The following is a 20,626-nucleotide window of genomic DNA, read 5'->3' on the forward strand; positions in this document are numbered from 1 at the left end:
CCTGGAATATGGCTCAGGAATAAAAGTTTTATGTTAAAATCACAGCCATAAAATCACATCTCATATAAGAACATGAGCACTTAGGGCCAAAACAAATTAAAAAAAAAAAAAACATACTTCCTCTTCATCAGGTTCAACTTCTTCTGTTTCAACAGCTGAAATATTAGTTATTGGTTTATTCCATGCCAGTTTTAGATCCTGCCCTTTGAAACGAGCTCCATGAACTGCAGCCTAAAACAATTAAGAACATTAGAATGTTGAACATTAATAATAATTTCTGAAGAGAACAGTGAAATGTTACAGCACCTAATATTTAAATTAAAACAAAAGCAAAGATACCTATCCATTTACTTTGTAGTTATTTATTTCTTCACTTACTATTTATTATAATTTATTATTTACTTTTTATGGTTATTTACTTCTAAACCCAGCTTTGTGGTTGGAAATACCTTTAAAAAGAAAACAAGTATACTTTCTCATGCTTGAGCAGAGATCTTTTACTACTGGCCAGTATCTGACTAGAACTATCTTTACATGTTTAAAACACAATAATAATGGCTATTCAAGGCAACGATCTCAACGTATTTCAAGATCCTGGCTGCAGATTCTGAATTGAAGTCTAAATTAGGATCAACAGGCTAACTGTATTTCATTGCATTTAAATTGTTAATTTACAAGTGACATGCATAGTAACTACAAACTGGAAACCTTTAACAAATAAAAAAATAATTTTGCATGTGTAGAGTATAACATTATTTTTAAATATATGATGTTTGTCATATCACTCTTACAAAATATGTTACTTCCATGAATAAAAAAACTGAACGTTTCTACTGAAACTAAAGTACTTCTTACAAAGCTTTCAGAACTGCATTAAGATTGAAGTCAAACTTAGTATTTGCTACATTAAGTGACTGGTTAAGAAATCATGCATTCAAATTAAAGTACCATGAACTGAAATAAATCAATGTTAGCAATATACCTAAATAACTCATAGTCACAAAAGATTTATAGCACAACCTCAAAGTATAGCATAATGTGAAATCTAGAAACAATTACATGTTCTGTGACACCTGACCATGAGTTGTGTGATACTAAAATCTCCAGATATAAATTTTAAATCTGCACATATAAATCTATGATAAATTTAAAGATTTCATGCCCATTAAAATGCAGCTCAGGAGTTTTTAGTCCATGGCCTCATCACAGGGTTATATAATTAAAAATTTTTTAAGTATTTATATATGGTATTTAAGTTTAGAAACAACTTGTAATTTTTTCAAGCTAATACTATTACATAAAAATATATTACTGTAGGAATTCTAAGAGTGTCATGCAAAATGTCTACTCATAAAGCTCATCTTTTCATCCAGTTAAAAAAGGTCAAAACTTTTACTGATATTTTCTAGAAGTTCTTGACAAACATTTCTGATGACCTAATACTGTAAATCTCTATATTTAGCACACACACTTTCAAATGTATAAGGTGATTCTACAACCCTCTAAAGTTTTAACTTTTTTAAAGTTTTAATTTTAACATCTTACAGGATGATTTTCAAAGCTAGGTATACTTAACATTTTATCAACCTTCTCCATTAGAAACTTCTGACTATATAAACTATATAAACTTCTGGCTATATACATTTTTGAGATAACTTAGTTCTTGCTTTTTAAGTTCTTGCAAATTTATTTCAGGTAATGTACAACATAAAAATCTTTAAAGTTTAAAAAAATTCTACAACCCAATCATTTTATTTTTTAAAAAAATTCATAAAGTTCAGGTTATATAATATAAAAAAAATCATAATCCATGATGTCCCATTCTGAAGAGAGAACCATTATCTTTGGAAGAGTTTGGGGAAAAAATCCTACAACACACTAAATAAAGTTCTATGCACATACTAAAAGGGTTCGTGTATATAAATATGTAGGATATGTACATGGGAACATACTTTACTGATCTTACACTTTTTTTTTCTATTATTAATCCAATTATTTCACAGATCCTTTCCATAGACATACCAACAGACTTTTCACTTTTCTTGAATGGCTCTCTCTATGTATATATACACAAACACACACACACATTTAAATTAATTTCTTAAATGGAACTTTGTCCTGTTTGGCAAAATATTCCTTTTTCAACTGGATCATGGTTTTGTTTATAATGCATGTTTTTACTGAAGGGAAAGGTGTTTCTGTTCTTTTTGTCATAACTAAATTTTTGTCATAAATAAGTTTAAATTTTCATGTACTATAATTTATCAGTGTTTATCTTTATGGTTTCCAGGTTGTGCCAAACCTTTAAAAAGCCTTCTTTACACTAAGGTTATTTTCAGGAATTCCATATATATCTTTGATACCAAAAATAAACACATGATGTATTATTTTTTCCTGAAAGTCAGTGTCCTAATATTATTTACAGATTACTCAGTAAATTTAAATTCCCTGATTTAAATAAAACATCTTCCTATAATCCTCTATAATTCTTTTAGATACTTAAGTCTTTTTCTGGACTCTAGTTCTATTAGCTGTTTATCCATACCATTACTGTATTAATTCTTTATTTCATAATGAATTTGATATCACTCTTCATCCTTTTCAGAATATTCTTAGTTATTATTTTGTCCTTATAACCTCCAGAATTTTTGGCCAAGTCTAGTACCACACTGTCTTACTATTGCTTAATAAGATAGTATCAACTAGATCAGTGCTTTTCAATACTGTAGCAGTTGCTTCAAGAATTCTGCAATCATTTTATTAAAATGTACATTTAAAAAAGAACTTTGTAACTAATAAAATATTAGTAAAAAACATCATATTTAAATGTATTCTACAAGATGCCTATTTCAGTGAGGTGGTAGTGGTCATAAAGGTAGAAGTGAGGTAAATGTGAAAGTATACTAAATAAGAAAGGAAAGTGGAGGAAATAACTTCAGAGGAAGGTAAAATTAAATTTGCTCACCTCAGTAAAAATAGTTGATAATCTAAATGAAAAACCACCAAATACCAAAGCCATAAAAGAAAAAAAATAAAATAAACAAATCCTTTCTATTGAAAATAAAAATATTTTTAAAAGATTAAAAGATTTAAAACCATTTCTTCAAAATTTACTTCCCAGAACACCCACCTGCCAAAGCTCCCTTTACCTGTGTCTCTGCCTCTCTGTCCCTCTCATGAATAAATAAATAAAATCTTAGGAGCACAAACATCCAGTTAAAAAAATAAGTAAGTCACAGGGATGATAAGTAAACATAGGAAATATAATCAATAATATTGTAGTAATGTTGTATGGTGACTACACTTATCACGGTGAGCACTGAGTAACATAGAGAAGTGTCAAATCATTATGCTGTACACCTGAAACTAATATAACATAAATAAAAAATAAAAAGAACAGAAAAAAAAGGAATAGACTTTAGATTTCAGGTACTTATCAAAGAGAAATACAATATAGTGGGAATCTGTACCAGAAGCAAAAGGTTTAAATTCAATTTTAGGAAACACTATAAATAGATTAAAGGGAACAAAACCTCTCATATTTCTATAAATACACAAAAGTTATGATAAAATCCATTTCAGATCAAAAAAACAAAAATCTCTACAGCTTTCAAAAAACAGGAATCATTTGTATTCTACCTTAATCTAAGAAGCCAGCATCATAGATACTAAAAATATAAGAAATGTTTTCATTCATTTATCATTTTCATTCATTTCATGAACAAGACAACGAATGACATTTCATAAGTAAAAACACAATTACTACTAATTATTTAACATTTTTCTAAAGGTACTAACAACAGAAAGTAAGAAGTTATAAACATTAAAGATGGAGGTAAAACTACCAATTTTTTAGTGATATGATTACCTGAAGAACCCAGGACTATCATCTTGGTAAGATGGCAGCTACATATTTAATAAAAACTGACATAGTTTTTCTACAAACAATATAAACAATCAAGAGAAAATATAATGGAAAGAAAGACCTCATTTAAAATAACTAGAAGTTAAATGGTTGGGGGGGAAAATAATATATGTATCTATATAAAGAAATTATACATGTTATATATATTTTACATTATATTACATAATGCAACATATGTATACTTTATATATATATACACATATATATACACACACACACACACACACTCTCATAATCTATATAAAGAAAACCTTTAAATGGTCTCAGAGGATAAAAAAGGATTGGAATACAATGATGTTCTAGAGGAATATTTGTATCATAAAGATGTTGATTTATCCATAAGAATTCTATCTCTTTAGAACCTGGTAAGTTTATTCTAAAGCTTATATAAAAAGTAAACATAAAATATATCAGGAAAATGCAGAAAATTAATAATAATAGCTGGGCATAAGAAATCCAAACAACAGCCCTAACAAATAATATATTAAATATATATTATTATGAAGTTTACCTTAATTAAAGCAGTGAGGAAAAGGACATGAAAAGAAAACTGATCAATGGAAGAGAAGGAGTCCTGAAGATGCCCCAATAAACATGGAGAATTTTTACATACTAAAGGTATTTCACCTAAGTTTGGAAAACTAACTTTTACTAAATGCAAGTAAGCTCTCTATTCACTCCTTATACCAAATAAAATTCATATGAATTTTCATAAAAATGTTTAAAACTAATGAGCCAATTTTCTAGTATTATAAAAATCCCCCACAATTCATTCAGAAAGAAAAAAAATCAATAGATTAGAATTCAGCAAGATAATAGGCAAAAGACATAAACAGCTTACAGAAACAAAGAGCATTTAAACAAATATGAAAATATTCAATTTCAACTGTAAGAGAAAAGTGTATTATAACTGAAATGAGTTGCTATTTTTACCAAAATAAAACTGATACCTTATTGTGGCTTATGTGCTCATGTACTTTATATAAATAACCATTGTGCAGAGTACACAAGTGTGTGGGGAAAAGGCACTCTCATACATCTTTGGTGGGCAAGGAGATGTGGAGATGTGGTACAATCTATATGAGGAATGAAGGGGGCAATTTTAAGACTATACATCAAAAATTTAAATGCACATATCTGTTCATCCAGCAATAATGTATCAAGAATAGATCTTTTAGTTATATTCACATATATACAGAGAAATATGTACCAATAATATTTACTGCTGCACTGTAAAAGAATAAAAACAATTTAAAGTTCATCAACATGGCTGATTAAATTTGGTACATCCATACAGGGAAAATTTCTCACTTTTCAGTTATATATGAATGTCTCAAGTACCTTATCCGGTACTTTCACTTTGAAAAACTGTGCATCTATTGATTACAGAAAATAAACAGATATTCATTCATTCATTTAGGACAACAGTTCAGAAAATAAGAACAAAGAAATATTTGGAAATAAACATTAGAAAAGGTTGATAATTATCTGTTCTTGGGAAGGCCTATCATTTACCCTGAGTTTATAACCTATTACATCTTTGGTGTTAAAATTTTCTTTATTTATGGTGATGGTACAAAACATCTGTTTTGTATTTTTTAAACATTCTTCTTTGACAAAATAAAAAATTGGCACCTCTATGTCAAACACATTAATTGTTAAATTCCTAAATTTTAATATTCTCTGAAATCCAGAAGTTTGAAAACCACTGCTTCAGCTTATATCCTACTTGGAGAAGATAGGCTTCAACTTACTTTCCTATTCCTTTCTATAGTAGAAGGTTACAAAATTTAAAGAACTTTTTTTGGCTTGAGGAAATGTTTATGGGTTAACAACTTATGTAATTTAATTCCAAATGTTTATCATAGTAATGAGTAATTTTTCCTTTTAGCCTATTAACTCCAACTAAAATAGTATTTACTCTGAAAAGGTAATTCTTACTAGATCTGACTTAGTCACTTCTTCAACCTCCACATAATTCAGTGTTAAAGTGTTTGTCATACATTAATTCCTAATCTTTTGAAGTGACTGCTATTCAACTGGAAAACATATGCACTATATAAATATATACATCTGAGGTGGAAAAGCAACACCCAAAAAAGAGGGTATGTATCAATAAATCTTCCAAGAGCAAAACTTCCAAAAATTACTTAAGAGGTAAAAGGTTTTTTTTCCCCTCAGCCACATAAACAAGAAGTTTTAACAAACTTTTAACCATTGGTACAATGACAACTATCTTTGTTTTAGTACTATTGAGTAGAAAACAGAACATTAAGAGACATACTCAAGCAACTGAAAATTGTCACTGAAGTCATCAATTAAAGGAAGCTTATTCTTAATTTATAGTCAACAATACCTTTGAGAGAAAACTTGATCAAAGATCTATTTTTTAACATATCATATAGCAGATATACATACAAGTTTATAAGAAAGTTTTAAACTCTCATCAATAATTCCTTTTACTCTCAAAAAATATCTTTAAATGAAAGATTATCCAAAACTAGATTTAAGAAAACAAAACTCTAGGATCAGGAACTCCTATTCCATAAAACTATCCACCTCCTACCTCACGAATCTTGACACTAGTTATTACAAGGCACTAGCTGAACACTTTACTGAGACTTTTCAGACCCACAGTCTTATACTGGTTACAATGCCCCAAGAGCAACTCCTACCAGATTAGTTAGGTCCCCAGTAAGGTATCATTGTGTTGTCAGGAAGTATTCACTACAAAGAGGATCAATCAACTTAGAAAGTTTTTTAAATTTTTAGACCACAATCAGCTTAAAACTTCTAAAAAGCATACCACTCTTCCATTCACACTACATTAACTATTTGGAACTCTTAACTGCATTTTTCCAAGGACATGATGGTACAGCTATTTTTCTACAAGCCTGAAGAACACACAGGGTTAAAAACATTCCTATGAACCTCCCACAAGTCATACTCATTTTCCTTTTTTTAATCTTTTAAATCCAGATGAAAGAACAATTCAAAATACAGAGTTTAAGACAACTATACCAAAAAAACCCTAAAAGCTACAGCAATATATCATGCCTTGGGCAGAAAGTTGTAGAGGCTTAGCTGGGGATTTGCTGAGCTAGGAATATGCTAGAGTTCAGCAGACTGGGACTAGGAAGGAGCAGATGAGGAATGGTTTAGAAGACCTGCCATTAGGATTATATCTCAGCTTCCACCTTATCTCTCATCACTTATTCTGCCAAAAGAGAATTTGTTCTGGGACAGCTGAGAAAAAGGGTAATGGAAAGTGGGGTGGCCCTATCCCCTGTGAAAGAGAAAAGGAGAATTGCTGGTGTCTCAAGGCAATATAACTTAATATTCAACTTGGTGACTATCTATTCTAATTATATCATGTTATAAATAGAATTGCCTAACTGCTTTAGGACATCTTTGTGGTCATGAATTACTTCATACGATCTGTCTACTGTCAAAGTGTAGTGAGTTGTTTAGTAATTAAAAAAAAAATTTCCTTAAGACTTAAAAGCAATATTGATAAAACATTTAAATCTGAATTTTCAATAAATTAGATTATTTCTAATACTTACTGCTTCAGCTTCTGCTCTTGTCTTGAATGTAATTACTGCATGAAGTGAAGAGTCATCAATCTGACAATCTTCAATTTCACCATATTGCTTTAAATTAAAAAGAAGTATTTCCTCCAAATAAATATTTTGAAACATCCAAAATCCTAATGGCTTTTAAAATACCAATAAATGTAACCCAGAATATATAACAATTCATGGTGGTTAACAGAAAAAAAAAAAAAAGAGTAATTCACTTTAGCACTTGATATTATAAGATAAAGAGTGGTCCTATTTACAATTCTACACTTTTTAGAATTAGGGAAACTTATATTTGAATGAACTGTTCTTTAAATAAATGAAACAATGGTCAAGACCAGGCTTCCTTATTGCCCTTCCTTCATTATTCCAATCCCAGAGTATGCTAAATTCTTTTTAATAACCCTCAGAATATTCTATGAGTTTCTGTGTCATTCCCAATTTAAAAATGGTGCAAAAAAAGATTTCAGAGGATTTAAATAATTTTCCCAAAGTAATTAAGTTAAATAGCAGGAGAATCTAGGTCTTTTAAGTTTAATATCTGAACTGACTCTGGCTTTCACTTACTACATACTCCTCTATACCACACACCCTTTACAAAACCTAAATACATTAAATTATGCTTGCTTTTGGTTTCTTGGATTTTATTTTTTCTGTATGTAGAAGCATTTTTCTATAAACCACAACCTTTATCATATAAAATTCTAATCCTTTACATGTCATTGATAATACTTCTATCTTACCCCAAACCAAAATAACTATAATCTCATTAAATACACACACACACACACACACACACACACACCAAAAATTTCTGTAAAGACAACGTACTCTAGCATCAATCAGATCCCTTCAGCTCTGTCACTTACTAGGTGCGTGAACTTAAACAAGTTACTTAATCTCTTCCTGCTGCTGCTTCTTCACCTCTAAAGTGGGCATAATAAAGGTACCCACCTCAGAGTTGTTGCAATAATTCATAATATAATGAATTACATAGGCACTCAGAATAATACCTGCCACAAAATAAATGCTCTATAACTTTTAGCTATAATTGTATTATCAACACTACTACTGGTCCCAGGGGATAAATTAAAGAAAGCATTTCTGTTCATCACAATTTGTAACAGTCAATGGTCCTGTAATAATATAGTTTTTTTCCTCTTGTCACATGTTCAAATCTCAGTTTGAGACAGAGAACTAAAGTTTAAGCCTGCATTCTTCTTAAATGTTCATTACCACTACTAATTTTGAAAGGAGTTCAAATCTCTCTAGATGCATGAAAGAATCTCCATTTAGAGGCTCTGGCTATTTATAAAACCAAAACCATCCTAGTCTCACTAAAATACATTCATAACAAACTCACCTTGTTTATTTGGATTATTTTGGCATATTCTTTGCTAGTTTCCTTAGCTGTACAACTACACGCAAAACGATTATCTGAATCTCCTTTCCTTTGTGAAAGGGGTAGGGGGAGCTGGGGTGGAGAACAGTCAAGAACTGGGCTAGATTATCACTAAGATCCCTTCTAGTTCTGATTCCTTTCTTTCTCCATTTGAAACCATCAAGCATAGGACTTTCCAGATTCCTCATCCTTAAATATTAACCATTTTAGTTATTTCTTAAATCTCTATATATAAACCATATCTTTCAATAATTCCCTATGTCCTGACAAAACATAGTTTTACCTTTGTGACTTGTTAACAGCCTAGAATGATTGTCATTTAAATATGAATTTCCAAAAGAATCAATCATTTGTGTATTATCTATAAGCTTACTGATCCTTCAAGATCTAAGCTACAGTTTTTCTACTTCATGAAATTCTCCTCCACTATTCTTTTTCCATCATATGCTTGTGTGAAAGATACTTTTCTACTACTGAAGTACTTACAGTTCTTAATAAATTTAGCTTGATTGTGTTATAACTTATGTTTGTAGTTTAACTACTTTGTGTTAAAACAATATATATAAAATCCTTGAAGGTAAAGAAGTAGTTATTTCCTTCATATCTCCAGAGCAATTACTATATAGCCTTGGCAAGACTGATGTTTAGTAACTAACCTTTGGGATACCACTAAGAATCACAACGTTTAAGCTGAAAAGGTCTTTGGACAAGTATAATTTCCACTCTGCGTATGTTCCCAATGGATCCCAGGAGTCCAAGTTAAATAACGGGTTAGCCAGGACTAGAACCTCATTCTCCTTTCTTATAGGTCAGTCTATATTAGTCTGACTCCCTTTAATTGTAGCTTGCCATTGAGTAAAGGCAACTTCAAGATCATATTTCAAAATTTTGTCTTGTTTCATTCCTAAGGTCTGCTAGATCAAGAATACATTAACAAATAAAATTCCATCTTAATTTAAACAATGTGGATGACCTAAGCAATGTGCTAAATTTTCTCTTAAAAGTATGTATCAAATGAAACTATAGGACATACCCCTCTGAAATAGCAAAATTTAAATCATTCATTTACAATATTGAAGGCCTACTAAGTGTTAAGAATAGTAACATTTATTAAACAAAAAATTTTTTTAAATAATTAGCCAAAGATAATTATAGATTAATCAAACCCTTTTATCAGATTAATGGGTTTAAATTACTCATATTTTCATGACTTCTCCTTTAATTTCCATTATCCCCAACAATGATTATCAGAACTTGTTTTGTTGGACACTAAGGAAGTACCGCAAAATGAGGAAGAAGATCTTCTCTATCACTCTCTGTAAATGCAGAAATCTCCAATGCCCTGGGACGATGATCCACCACAGCATGGCCAGGCACACCTCGACCTCGACCTCGACCCCTGCCTCGGCCATGAGCTGCACCTCGACCTCTTGAGTGAATTCCTCTACCCCGACCAGATGAAAGAATCCCTCGTTTTGCAGCCTTGAAGAGATCAGACACACAAGTTAAATGTTACAATTTCTAATACAAGCCACGTGTTATAATACGTTGTCAGATTAGTCAAACTTTTATACAACTTGACATCATATTCAAATACTGGCCTAACAAAGGATCTTATAATTTAAGTTAGGGTTTTAGTTTTTAAAGTAAAAGCAAAAAAAATAAAAAAATAAAAAAATAAAAAAATAAAGTAAAAGCAAATTTAGGTAGCTAATGAAATGAGAAAACAAAATAACAGTAATTTTTTAAAAGATTTATTTATTTATTCATGAGAGAGAGAGAGAGAGAGAGAGAGAGAGAATGGCAGAGACACAGGAGGAGGGAGAAGCAGGCTCCATGCTGGGAGCCCAATGCAGGACTCGATCTCGGGACTCCAGGATCGCGCCCTGGGCCAAAGGCAGGCACCAAACCGCTGAGCCACCCAGGGATCCCCAATAACAGTAATTTAAACAATGTTATGAAATTATTAAATGTGCCTTTTTCTAAGTTCCTACTTTCCAAGATATCAGACTGACTGTATCATAAAAAGACCATCAATTCTTGATTTACAAATAATAGTGTTAAAATGTCACTTCGGCAGTTTAATACTTATAAATATACAATAAATTAATTTTTCCACTTACGACTTGCAAATAGTCTCTCTTTGTTTGCCTGTTGACTTCAGTAGATATAATCTCAAATTAATTATTTTAGTCATGTATACAATCATTTTACAACCAATGTAGCATAATAACATATTCCACAGCACTGTTTTATATGAATAGTACATCATTCCTTCATTGCACAGTTATTTACTAGCAAGCACTTCCTATTTGCAACTCCTTACCTTCCTGACACTCAAATCCTAGATGGGTAAGAGACATTTAGCAACCAAGTTATTTAATTGTATCAATGAGAAGTAACTCAAAAAGTAAGGAAATGCTTTAAAGACCTGAACAGAACATTAAGGATTGGAAATGAATAAGATACTAGAAAGTTCCATGAGGATATTTTTCACTTAATTCTCTACTTAATTCCCAGCACTTACAATGGCAGCTGACAAACTAAATATTTAAGTATTTAGTATGTATTCAATGAATCAAAGAAACAAAGAACAAGCAAAGTAAGAGTGAGGGGTAGGGGCTGCAGCATGAATAAGGAATCAAGGCTAATAGAAACACAGTACTTCCAAGAGTAGAGGAAATCTAGGGCAGCTGGACCAGATGGGATAAAGAAATGAATGAAGCTAGAGAGATAGAAAGAACCAGATCATGAAAAATTTTAAGGAACCCAATTAAGGATTTTAATTTTTATCCCAAGAGCCATGAAAATCAGTTAAAACATTTCAAACACAGAAGTAGAGTAATGCAATCAAATCAGTATTTAAAATGTTATTCTGGTTAGTTTTAAGAACAGAGTAGAAGATGAGAATCAGATGGGAAACCAGTTAGGATACTAAAATAGCTCCAACTAAAGATGGAAGCTTTGTCTACAGTGGTGGTAACATAGAGAAGTAAAGATATTTAAGATCTATGTGGAAGTAATATGTATAAAACTAACTGGATATGAATGTTGAAGGAAAGGGAGGAATCAATGAAGATTCACAGATTTCTGCTTTGAGTAACTGTGTAGATGGAATTTAGGGTCAAAGCAAATTTCAATTTCAAACAGGTTGAGTCTGAGAATGTGAGATATTCAAGTAGAAATGTCAAGCAGGCACCACTGACAAAAGCTCTTCAAATATAAATATTTGTTTTATCTCAAGACAGTTCATCTTAACATTAGTTAAAATAATAACCTAAAACCCAAATAATAAACTTCATAGGTTAAGGATTAGCATATACAGAGCAGCATATACAGCAGTATGCTCTGAGTTAACACTGTCCTAAAATGTTCCCTGCAAAAGGGCGTCAGTCCATGGACAAATAAATTGAGCAATACCGAATATGTCTATTTAGGGATTCACAAAACACAAACCCCTAAAGAAACCCTATGGCAAAAAGTATGTTTAATACAACCTTTCCCATATTTATTTGGCCTCACAAGCTTTTTGCACTAATATCTGTTAACAAAAAACGTAACTGGTGTGGCCAATGACACACACTGGGAAATACTGCATTACTACATATACCAACAGTACTACAAAATCATGATAGAGAAACAAAACATGGGCTAATAAAGAATATTGGTAGAACTATTTATTTACTAAAGTCTGAGCCAAAATTTTTAAAATGATAACTTGTTTTTTAAAGTGTCAACACAAAAAAAAAAAAAGTGTCAACACAGGCAAGTAATCTCTAGAGTAAATAAAACACAAATTCTATATTAATATAAAAGAAATTGGTCTTTTTCAGAACCTATTATCTTGGCCAGGACACACAGGCATCCCTATCAAGTTTCCAGAGAATGCAAAATATATGCTGGTTTAGACACCATTCTATGATTTTCTATGACAGACAAGATAGAGCCTTACGACAAGCACAGTGGCTGCTAAATGTTAATTAAGTCTTTAATACTTAGATGCCAGGACCAAATTCAGATTTGTCATACATTAGAAAAAAAAATTATTAGGGTGCTAACAAATCTGGGGAAAAAAGTGTAATTCTTAGATGAAGGCAAAAGTAATAATCTAAAATGTAAAAACTTTTAATCGTGGCATCACTGATAAATGTAGACAAGTACCAACTACATTAATGACATTAAAGTCTCTGTATTTCAAAATGCAATCATGATTTTTAAATATCTTTTTGCTAAATGTTACAAATGCTTATTGAAATAATTTCACCAGATTTTTCTTATATGATCATATAGCTAAATTACAAGTGCTTTATTTTCTTTTATAAACGTCCACAGCACCATCTATAGGCAAAACTTAAGGAAGCATGTTTTTAATACAGTTCTCCACTATAGTCTGATCCTTATAGCAACTCTAATATATGTAATATGCCTATTTATGCACAGAATATCTCTGTAAGAATACCTGAAAAGGCCTTAATAGATTTTGGTCCCAGAGAGAAGGAGAGACTAAAATTAGAAAAGGAACTAAACTCATGAGAAGTAAAAGGACTTGGGCGTATAGACAGAACTGCTGCCACCTTTCATTAAATAAAAGATTTACTCTACCGGTTCTAAAAAATTTGCTAACTTCTATATTTCCACTATGTCAGACACTATCAACAATTATGGACTAGAATGAGGGGGATTTGCAGAGATGTAGTCTCTGCTTGTCTACAGAGTAGACTACATCTGCTTGTCTTTAGAATACTGCATTGTTGTAGTGAAACATACTTCCAGCTGTAATTCTGTATACTTTCTCCTAAGTTCAGTGACTTCTTCTCCAGCCTGCATCTTCTTATATAAATCCAGTTCCGTGTCAAGCAATTCTTTCTGCATCTAGAAAATGGTAATTAATAATTTAAGTGACAATAATATCACGCATTTATAAACTTTTTTTTTTTTTAAACAAAGAACTTTTACATATTCCCTTTTAATCCATACGTTCCTTCTCTATCTCCAGTCCTACCACCCTACTTCAAGCCATCAATCACTTCTGGTCTACACTACTCCCATAGCTTCCTAACTTGTTCCTACTTCCACTCATTTCCCTATAATTCGTTGTCCACACAGAAGCCAGAGTGGGATTTCTATGGACTGATATCAAGCAATTTTCAGGAAATAACTGTGAAAAGAAAAAAAGAGAAAAAAAAAAAAAACCCCAAGGGGTTAATGAGCAATATAAAAGAACAGTTTTTTGTAGGAAAGAATATATACACACACACCAAGAGGGAAGGACAATTGGGGATGGTGTGACAGGGATCAAAGAGAAAAGGTCTTCTATATACACACCTTTTTATGTAATTTACTTTTGAATCATGTTAATGTTTTATTTATTCAAAAAATAAAATTAAGTCAGCAAGAATGAAAGGGAGGGGAATCTGAAACTGAAATTAACAAATCCATCTAACAATTGGTGACATAACCACAAAAAGGGAAAAAAAAGTAGTTCCCAGGCCATAGTTCTGACTCTATACCCTTAGTTGAATATGTTGTAACCTTAGAAAGAATAGAAATAAATTCTGAATCTTTTACTTAGTTGTCAGAAGTGGTATTATTGAAGCAATTCTAGAACTATGTGGAATGTATTAAATAACTGTGCAAATGAGTATTGCATTGATGTTAGTGGGAAACAAGTTGTCATTATCGGAACAGGAGATAAGATATGGAGTAAGAGAAGGAAAAGAAGTATCCTGTGGTACTGGAAAGAATCAGAAATATCAATATAAACTCATGATTTTATACATATACACACATATAATACCAAGTATAAATATTGTATAACTGTAGATTTTTAAAAATCACTTACTACTACATGAAATTATTTTCCTCACTTATTCATATCCAATGGATTGATCTATCTGAATTTTTCCCCTTTCAATCAATTCTATAGAATGCTGTCAGAATGTTACTTCTGTTTATTAACCTTTTATAATATGAACTCTTTTTTTTATAATATTAACTCTTTATAAAATAAAGCTCAATCTCTTCATTCAAGTATTCATCAAGCATTCAAGTACCTGTATCACTTTGTCTTCAAGCTAGCTTTTCAAGATTATCCATAACTATTCTCCTAATTACTAACTTTCCAATTATAATCTAAAGGATTTAAGAAATTAGTAGTTTGTTGTGTGTATATATACATATATACTATTAATTAATAAAAGAGGGAAAAAATGTTAGCATATATTAGTCCAATATTAAGCAAAGAATGTTACCTAAAAGGAAAACAATCATAAACAGTATAGCATTTTAATGTTTTTTAGTAAACAGTATAATGAGTAACAACACAAAGTGAAATACCTGAGTCTTGGTTTTTATACTTTTTGGAAGACAACGTCCAGGAGAAGCAGCTTTGACCTCATCTTTTAATTTGGTAATATTTTTTGTCAAAACCTCTAAAGTTTTCATTATTTCTGCTTTATCTTCAGACTTCATTGCTTTGTTTTTCTCCAGTTTTGAAATTAACATCTGCCAAATTTTTAAAAAGAGAAAACTTAAGATACTTTTTCCTTATATTATTCACAAGGCAAACACAGCAAAATAAGTATAAAGATAAATAACAGTTTTAGTTTACATATTCACAGCAAGGCTTACAACTACTTAAGATAACAAAGTAACAGATTTGGTGGTGCTATCTCAAGTCTTAATCTTAGCATATTGAGAAGAATTACACAATGCCACTGGTCTCTCAGAACATAAGTTCAAAGCACACAACCATAAGAAATTCAATCTGACCACCAAAAAAGTTGTCAATTTGAAGTAATATCAATAATTTTACTTTTCAATCCATTTTTGGGTATTCCTGCCTCTAAGTACTGCCACTCCAAACACAGTCTACAAACCAGAAAGAGAGGAAGTTTTATGGTTCCCTTCACATAATGACATCTTAAAAAATTAATTACTTTCTTTGTAATACAGAATATTACAGGGAATACCAACTGGCTTGCCTAAGAATGATATCCCCAAAATGGACAGGAAACAAAAGATAAACAAGGTAATATGGTGTGAAAGATAGCACGTATTACAGGTATGCTGATTCAAGGTGGTTTCAGTTTTTGTGTAAAATACTGTAATTTCTCCTATAAAGGATATCCAATTTTAAATTAAAATCTTTAAGCGAAAATGTAGAAGTTTCTGTATTTTTCATTATTTTGAAATGTCATAATCTTTATTACTAGACATAATCAAAAACTGACACTATGTCACAGAGTAACAGTGTACAAAAGAAATACTGCAAACTACATAAATAATTTTACATTTTCTAGCAGTCACGTTAAAAAGATTTAAAAAAAAACCCCAAACCAGTAAACTAATACTGTATTTTTTTTCAAGATTTTATTTATTTATTCATGAGAGACACAGAGAGAGAGGCAGAGACATAGGCAGAGGGAGAAGCAGGATCCTCCACAAGGAGCCTGATGTAGGACTTGATTTCAGATCCCAGGATCAGGACGGGACTCAAGCCGAAGGCAGACGCCCAACTGCTGAGCCACCCAGGCGTCCCACTAATACTGTATTGAACTCAGTATATCCAAAATTCTGTACTTTAACAAAAATTGAGATGTTTTAACTTTTTCCCTTCATATTATGTCTGAAATCTGGTATGCATTTTATGGTATCCATAGAGCACATGACAATTTGGACTAAACATATTTCAAGTATTCAAAAGTTGGATGAAGCCATTAGCTACCATACTGGATAACACAAAACTAGAGGATCCCAAGCCAAATAAAGAAAGATACATATTTCAACATTAAGAAAAAGGTTCCAACTATCAGCTGACAAACTACTGTGCAACAACATATCTGGATAAACCTTCTTATTTTCACTTCAAGTTGACCACTCTAGTTCTTTAAACCACTCCAATCTTCAGTTCACCATTTAATGTATGTTCTTCATCCTCAATACATTAATCAACTGATAGATACCTTATGACTGATAAATATTTCAGTTTACCCTTCTCAATTACATAAAATATATTTCTTAGGACTAGCTAGTGTGAAATTAAATTTACTCAAAATTATAACACCCATAAATATATTTTGCCAAATCCAACTTTAACATTGTACCTTCTGTGTTTCAATGTGCTTTTCTAAAATTTCTTGTTTCCTTTTCCTTACATCTTGCTGAAGTTTCAGTGCTTCCTACAGAAAGATATCAAAAATATCATTAGAATATTTACTGTTTATTTTTCTATTAAACACACATTCCAGAGGAAAGAAATGGTAGTAGATGCAGAAGCCTGGCAACAATTAAATGTAAAGTTTTGCTTTGTAAAAAATATGTATTAAGTTTCAAAGATCAATAAAGAGACACTTTCATCCCCCTCAAAATTAATATTTACTGCTATGCTATGAAAAATAAAAGTTTAGTGGCAGTCAACATACACTTTTTAGTTCTATTTTGTGACAAGTCTTGAAAAACCACATACATACAGAAAAGCTTTCCTACATGCACATTTTATAAACTACTAGCTGTATTTACCTGTTTTTTTTTCTGTGCTTCATTATTGTCAACTGCAGAGGTGGAAACAAGTAAGGTTTTCTGTGCAGCCTTCAAAGCAGCTGGATTATACACTGTTTTAGTTAGGCCAGTAGATGTAGACAACACCTACCAATACAAATTCAATTTCTTAAAAAATGTATTAAGCATTCATGATTGCCTTTCTTTTCTATAATATTCAATTTAAAATACCTTTGTCAAAATTCAGTACATTTAAATAAATGTGTTATATATATATATATACACATACATATATATACACATATATATAAAACTAAATCATACTTAGTGATTTGAAAGGAAGAGTATGACTGAAGCATAAACTATAAAATAAAAAAATTTAAATTAACAGCACATACTTATAGAAAAAAACATAAAAACTTGAAATCAGGAAAAAATATTGACATTACTGTATCACTGAGAAAATATTAATTGCTAAAAACATTTCCTTTATATTCCTAGGGACTAAAGCAAAAATTGTACACAAGAGCATGCCAAAGGAAGAAATGGGATACTGTCCCTCAAACAATTTAACATGATCATTTACAATTTATAGTTCTGAAAGTAACCTTAAGAACTTAAGAAACTGTTTTCTATCTCCATTTCTTTGCTTGCATTGATCCCTGTTTTAAGTGACCTTCTTCCCTTAAACCCAGCTCACATTCAGCACCAGTCAAGACCTTCACAAAGCCCTCATCATCTATTTCTTCTACTCAGATTCTATGAAATTTTATTCCTACAGCTATTCAAACATTTAATAAAAATGACCTAATGATATATTATTTATGCATCTCTCTCCCTATCTACACAGTAAAGCCAACAAAACCACGTCTTTCTTCTCTTTGTGCTTCTTCTAATAACTAAACCTTGTTACAAACTAATTATGAGACCCTGTGTAACTTCAACTACCTTTTTGGGCCTCAGTTTGTTGATCTATAAAATGAGAATGTTTAAGTTAATGGCATCTACTGTCCTTACAAACTCAAAAATTCATTCCATGAAGGTAAGGACTCTTTGCTTGGTTCACCGCTCTATCTTCAGTGTGTAGAACAGTGCCAGGGTATGTAGTAAATACTCAATGAACACTTTTCCACTAAATTAAACTGAAGTGATGATAGACTGTGGAGTGTCCAATCTATACAAGGTCAATTTAAGAAAATAAAGATGTATAGGCTACCTTTTTTATTCTTCAAAAGTAAAAAGTTGTAGGTTCCATGGTGTGGTTAGTTACTGGTTCTTAAGAAAGAAGTCTAGAGATCCCTTAAGGGAAATCTATGAATGTTTTAATAACTAAACATGGAACCATATGTTGTGAACATGTGACTTTCTGGAGGAAAAAACAGTTTCCAAAGGTTAAGGGAGTTCATGACCTAAAAGAGGTTAAAAGAACTACATAAGCAGAAGATTATCAATGAGAAAAAGAGCCCTACTTTTTAGCTACTAAAATATAAACATCTGGTCTATCAGAGAAATAATAATCAGACCATATTTTCTAATCCTCTATCGTGAAGTTAGATTAGGGAACATCACAAAGATTAGACAACTTATCACTATTCTAAGTATTCAAAAATGTTTTAGCCTCCATGTAAAATAAAAACCTAGAATACTATTAATTATACTGGCTCCATACAATGCAATTGAGGTTTAAAAATAAAGGTTCTTGGGATCCCTGGGTGGCGCAGCGGTTTAGCGCCTGCCTTTGGCCCAGGGTGTGATCCTGGAGACCCGGGATCGAATCCCATGTCGGGCTCCCAGTGCATGGAGCCTGCATCTCCCTCTGCCTGTGTCTCTGCCTCTCTCTCTCTCTCTCTCTCTCTGTGACTATCATAAATAAATAAAAATTTAAAAAATAAATAAATAAAGGTTCTTTATAATACTTGATATGTATCAAATCTGACTGATAATTTTCTGCAATAACAAAAAGTAATACTCAGATATCACTTACAAATAATTAAATGGTTGCAGCATTCAGTAAAATATGGAGTAAAAGTAAATATAGATTTACCCTGCAGTCTAACTTCTGTCACCATTCTCTGTAATACTAGAATAAAATTTCTTCCATGCTACCTTACCATACCACACAATGCTACACTGCATGATCACACAAGGAAGAAGAGTAACTTTATAAAGAAACACAAGATAATGTGCTAAAGACAGTTTGAGTGTGTCATTAACTGTTGTTTTCATGATGGTTCTATAAAAAGTTGTGACCAAAAAGATTACTATTATCAAAAAAGTTGGAAATAATATAAACCTATTTTCTAGTTTCAAATGCTTATTACCATAAAAGCTGTGAGAAGGGCTGAAATAAAGAAACTCATGTAATTTGCTTAATCCGGTGTTTTTCCAATTTCAAAGTATACTTATTAACATCTGATATCAGACTAAGAAGTGCTGATTCAAAGTGAATAAAACTATATGACTCCTAAAAGCATCCCACTTCTTTGTTTTATCCAGGAATCGACTCCTATGCAAACAGAACATCAACTAACATATTTCACTGAGCTCAAGACATCACTAGGAAACACATTATCATAATGTTCCAGTATTAAAGACAAAAAGGTTGTCAATTATAAGGATGAACACCAATAAGATATAGCCTAATTTCAGAGGTGTCGAAAGGTGAAAATAAAATGTCTTAGAAACAATAAACTGTATGAACCCAAATACTGCCCACTATTTGAATATATTTGATTCCAGAGTTTAGATACTGAAAGTATGAATAGAAAGGGATATCTGTATTTTCAAAAGACAAGGATAGAATTGTGATAATAGAGAAGAAAATCTATTAAAAATGAAACCAGAGGGAGGAAATGACAAGTCAACACAGAAGATGCTACGACTCTTAAGAACAAAATCAAAGCATGGGTGGTGGTCTTTCAAACAAGCACATTTTCTCTATTTTCCAAATGGATTTCTGCATGTGCTGTATTTCTACATATTGACCTTACTGCATTCACCTATTAATCACAAAGGTTGGTGAATTCTTTCAGATTTTTCACATATAGTATCATGTCATCTGTGAGTAAATAAAAGTTTTGTTTCCTTTTTTGTCATCTTTTTACCATTTATTTCACTTTCTTGCCTTACTATCCTGGTTAGGCCCTATGCTTAAAATAGTAATGAGAGTGGACATTCTTTCTCGTTCCTGATCTCAAGAGGGAAAGCATTCAATATTTC

At 31.4% G+C, this 20,626-nt stretch overlaps 1 protein-coding gene across 28 annotated transcripts in view; it reads right to left on the reverse strand.

Moving 5' to 3' along the window:
• RBM26 (RNA binding motif protein 26) overlaps nt 1-20,626 on the reverse strand; it is an 85,357-nt gene that overhangs the window by 10,331 nt on the left and 54,400 nt on the right. For 25 of the 28 annotated variants that reach the window (XM_072760838.1, XM_072760842.1, XM_025982353.2 and 22 more), the window contains 7 exons: nt 17,429-17,554; nt 17,014-17,088; nt 15,245-15,412; nt 13,676-13,780; nt 10,190-10,390; nt 7,492-7,578; nt 118-231 (listed from right to left, as the gene is read on the reverse strand). In XM_072760838.1, the coding sequence (XP_072616939.1) occupies nt 118-231; nt 7,492-7,578; nt 10,190-10,390; nt 13,676-13,780; nt 15,245-15,412; nt 17,014-17,088; nt 17,429-17,554 (876 nt within the window). The remainder of the gene's footprint in view (nt 1-117; nt 232-7,491; nt 7,579-10,189; nt 10,391-13,675; nt 13,781-15,244; nt 15,413-17,013; nt 17,089-17,428; nt 17,555-20,626) is intronic. The other 3 variants (XM_072760852.1, XM_072760849.1, XM_025982351.2) reach the window with 1 other exon arrangement.

Source organism: Vulpes vulpes, chromosome 6 (assembly GCF_048418805.1).
Source record: "Vulpes vulpes isolate BD-2025 chromosome 6, VulVul3, whole genome shotgun sequence".
NCBI classification, from domain to species: domain Eukaryota; kingdom Metazoa; phylum Chordata; class Mammalia; order Carnivora; family Canidae; genus Vulpes; species Vulpes vulpes.